General features: G+C 43.4%; 1 protein-coding gene across 1 annotated transcript; it reads left to right on the top strand.

Annotated features, from left to right (window-relative positions):
• Positions 1-88: 88 nt before the first annotated feature.
• CONPUDRAFT_70151 (uncharacterized protein) lies at positions 89-2,252 on the top strand (the record flags this gene model as incomplete). Its single annotated transcript, XM_007765989.1, has 9 exons — positions 89-256; positions 316-372; positions 428-817; positions 1,133-1,464; positions 1,530-1,597; positions 1,659-1,736; positions 1,828-1,897; positions 2,028-2,040; positions 2,202-2,252. The coding sequence occupies 9 exons, from the start codon at positions 89-91 to the stop codon at positions 2,250-2,252; spliced, it is 1,227 nt and encodes a 408-aa protein (XP_007764179.1).
• Positions 2,253-3,976: the final 1,724 nt, after the last annotated feature.

The following is a 3,976-nucleotide window of genomic DNA, read 5'->3' on the forward strand; positions in this document are numbered from 1 at the left end:
ATGGCCTTTTTTTTTTTTTTTTTTTTTTTTTTGATTTTTTTTACTCATGTATAAATTCCTGCTTTTCCTTCTGCATCATCCTGGTCAAATGTCTAGCTCAAACGATTATGGGATTTCTGTCCTTCATCAATGGTTTTTACACACACCAGCAAAGGCTAGTGGACCACATGTCAAATCTAACACCAAGGTTTCTATCATCCTTATTATGATATATGAGGAATTTTTGAACATCGTCAAGTGGAAAAAACAGGCAAAGGTATCAAAACTATGTTTTATGGTCTAAGCTTGGTTTTTTTTAATGCCATTGTACTTTAGGAAGAGCCGCTGCTGGCATCAACTTCAGACCAGGCCTTTAACACTTTGTTTTTGGTGGTAAGTCTAATTTTGCAATTGTCACATTTGTGATACTAATAGAGTGCATTATCAGCTGAATGACAGAGTTGGCAAGAAGAAAAAAAGGCCAGCTAATATTGGAGACTCAGAAGATTTTCCTTCAGGTGCTAAACTATTTCATTCTGAAACAAGCTATAGGGTAGTTCCCTCCCAGCACATTTTTGCAAAACCTAGCAAAGCTCCACCTACTGCTCTAGTATCAAAAAAGACTGTTTCCAAGTCTACTTCAGAGCACCTAGGTGTCCAAGGTTCAGTTGCAGCATCTATTCAGAATGGTGCTTGCTCTTGGCAAGCTGCATCAAAATCCCATGAACTTTTGGAAACCACTTATCCTGTAAACTCTCGGCCTGCTAGCAGTTCTGCTGGTGTGGCAGAGCCTGATACCAAGCAGGCTGTAACACAGTGCTCTTTCCAAATTCCTGATGTATCTATATTTTAGCAAGCCATGGCAAATCAAATTGATATTTTAAGTAGTGTGCAAGCCTTTCATACACTAATTTGTAAACTTGGGTGTTTACATTATGTAGTACAATACGAGACTTCTCAGTTTGAGATTGCCCCAATCCCCACCTTGGACTTTGCCAAAACCTTTCAAAACCCCCTGTCATTCACTCCTAAGTGAGGCAAAAAAAGCAATGTGGTGGTTATGCTTGCTATAGATACATCTAAGGCATTTCTGATTGGTGATCCTGGAAGCTTCAAAACGTGCCATCCCGCTGATGTTTGCTCTATCATCCAGCCTAACAAGGATGCCCTTGTTTTAGCTTGCAATCTAGTGGCAAAGCGGGCTTTCCATAGGGAGTGTATAGGAAATGGCGGCTTCAAGTTACATTGCCTAGCTCTGAAAGATAATCTCGAAGCCCTTGCTCAAGAGGTGAACTGTTTATACTGGGCCAATGGACTCATGGACTTGGCTTATGGTTTTATCAATGACAGTTTGCAGAAGCCTGGTGTTTATCTCAGGGGCCCACTTCCTTGTTTACGCATGGTTCATGCTGCTCTAGCTATGCCTCAGGGAGAGACAAAAGAGGCATACTTGCTGGAGGAGCACATAGATGATCCTTTTGTAAAGTATATCAACAACAATAGTGCACTGCCTTGTGATGGGCTAGAGCAGGATGAAATGGCCATCACAGTCTTTCTGCTGTGCAACACATCCAATATAACTGCACAGGGGGGCAGGCCATACTGACAGACTTTCAAGGTAAGAACAACCAGGTGTCCTCAATCACTTTCTCAAGTGCATTTCTAACTGGACATCACAGGCAGTGGTGATCTCCTGCCAGATCCTCAGGTTTTAACTGCCCATGAGTTATTTGGGCTGCCTTATGCTGCTGTGATTTGTACGTGGTTATTAAAATTAGCTGCTAGTGATTTTGTGAAGAACTTTGGCAAAGGAAATTTGCCTGATGCTCTGCTGCATTTTCCTTCTAGCCATCAGTGCAATGTCTACTGCTGAAGGTTTTGGCTTGAGCCGCTTGTGCAAAAGCCATCTAGAAAAACTGTGAGTAGGGCTTCTGGTGCCTTTGCTGGTGAAATACTCATGCAGTAACCAAGAATACAAAAGCAGAGACAAAGGCTGCAGATTCAGAATAACTCAGCTGCATTCACATATTTGATGTTTATGGTGCCAGGTTTTTGGCATCCGTAGGTGTCCTTAGGTAGCAAGGTGTACCCTATCATTGATGTTGGGAGTCGTTAATGCCTCGTAGTACAAGCTTCAATGGGAGCATAAGTTTATTAAGTTAGATAAATTTAAAGCTGGTATTTTTTTCTGCACTTTGTGTGATGAGATGCCTGTGACAAAGTCTAGCCAGTCATTTGCAATGGGTCCTAACTCAAACATATGGGCATTTTGAAAGACCCATTGTGTGCTTATGAGGCAGCAAAAAAAGGAAATGCATAAAACTGAACCCGCCGTGTGCATGGGTCAACATAAAGAACAGGAGGCAAAATCTGAAAAATGGCGACTCTCTTGGCAAGCCAGTAAACAACAGTAGCTGCACACCAGGCAGAGTGACTGGAATGCTGGAGCGGGGGGTTTGAGAACAGCGTAGCTGAAGTTAAACCCGATGAAGCACCATCTCTCTCAAGCAAGCCCATGACTGCCAATTTTGCAGTGCCTTTTGTTCATGCTGTGGGGGTCTGAGTTGGCTTTTCATTTGCCTTTTACCCAGACCTCCCTGCAATAGCAAGGCCAAGGCGGCTGCTTAGGCTAGCAGCAGCAGGGCACCCTCAGTGGAAATGACAGCAAACAGCAAAGGCCTGGGGCCTCAGAAGTGTTGCAGCAGCTTTTGAACCTGGCACCCTCAGCCTGTGCTGCATGCCAACCTGCCCATCAGTCTGGCTGGTCAAAGCATGCAGTTGGGCTTCATTGTGTGCACATTGACAGTGGTGGTTGGCATCTAAGTTCAGGTGCAGGCTCGGTCCTAATAAAAACCCCAATGCAGGGGCATTTACATATGAGAAGGCAAAGTGCATTTAATGCCATGGTATACCTGCAGCCATATTTTAAGAACCCATGCACATTGCAATTCAACGTCAGCAGAGCGCAGCAGTCCGTCACATTGGTCCAGTACCAAATGTCCACCATACTTCAGCTCCAGGGGTGCCCACGAGGGCCTTGGCTTTTTGCAGCCCAAGCAGTGCTGCATCTCATGTATAGCAGTCCGGACTCCATTCCATCTGCTATGCCAAAAAGTCGGGTACTATAGCCCACCATCACTAGTTCCTTCTATTATATTCTACCCTGTTCCAAAGCCTTTGATATGTGACAGTTCACTTTAAGGAACGTTCTCTAGCATATGGCCACCTGCTACTTACTGTTGCTGCTGTGTATTGTATAGGAGGGCCCGCATCGAGTTTCTCGACCTTTATTCATTGTCTTTAGAACAGTTCTCTCCCCATCTGAAATACTCTGTGTGTTGGCACCTTTAGTCTGGTACTACAAGGGTGTTGTCACATCATGCTACCTGCCATAGATGGCAGCACTGCCACAACTCTTGCCTGCCATGGCTGGCCACCAAAATAATGTGCTAATCAGACTTGGTGCACCATTTTTTTCTTACACTCACGGGAAACAATTCATGGTAATGACCGCAAATTACTTGAAAATTACTATAAAAATTAAGTTGAATGGATTTTGATAAGTAATCATCTGTTACCAGAAAAAACTATACAAATACCATGAATTGGCTCACAACAGGTGCAAGTGCAGCATATTTTTTCTTGGTAACAGGCAATTAATTATCAAAATCCATTCACCTTAATTTTTATAATAATTTCAAAGTAATTCATGCCTATTATCATGAGTTATTTCCAGTGATTGTGTCCCATGATCTGGATTTTATTTCAAACCCAGCCCACGATCCACAACTCAGCTGATACTCCAACTCCACCCACAATACACAACCCAGCTGAGACTCCTGTTGAGTACCACAATCCAAACTTCAATATTCAATTCAAGCCAGCCCACAATCCATGCTCAATTTCAAACTCAGCCCACGATCCACACCTCAGGAGGTAAAACTCCAACACACCTCACAATCCAGAAAAAACCTTTCACAACTTGGGCTGCAAACAA

This window comes from Coniophora puteana (genome assembly GCF_000271625.1).
Source record: "Coniophora puteana RWD-64-598 SS2 unplaced genomic scaffold CONPUscaffold_2, whole genome shotgun sequence".
Taxonomy (NCBI): Eukaryota; Fungi; Basidiomycota; class Agaricomycetes; order Boletales; family Coniophoraceae; genus Coniophora; species Coniophora puteana.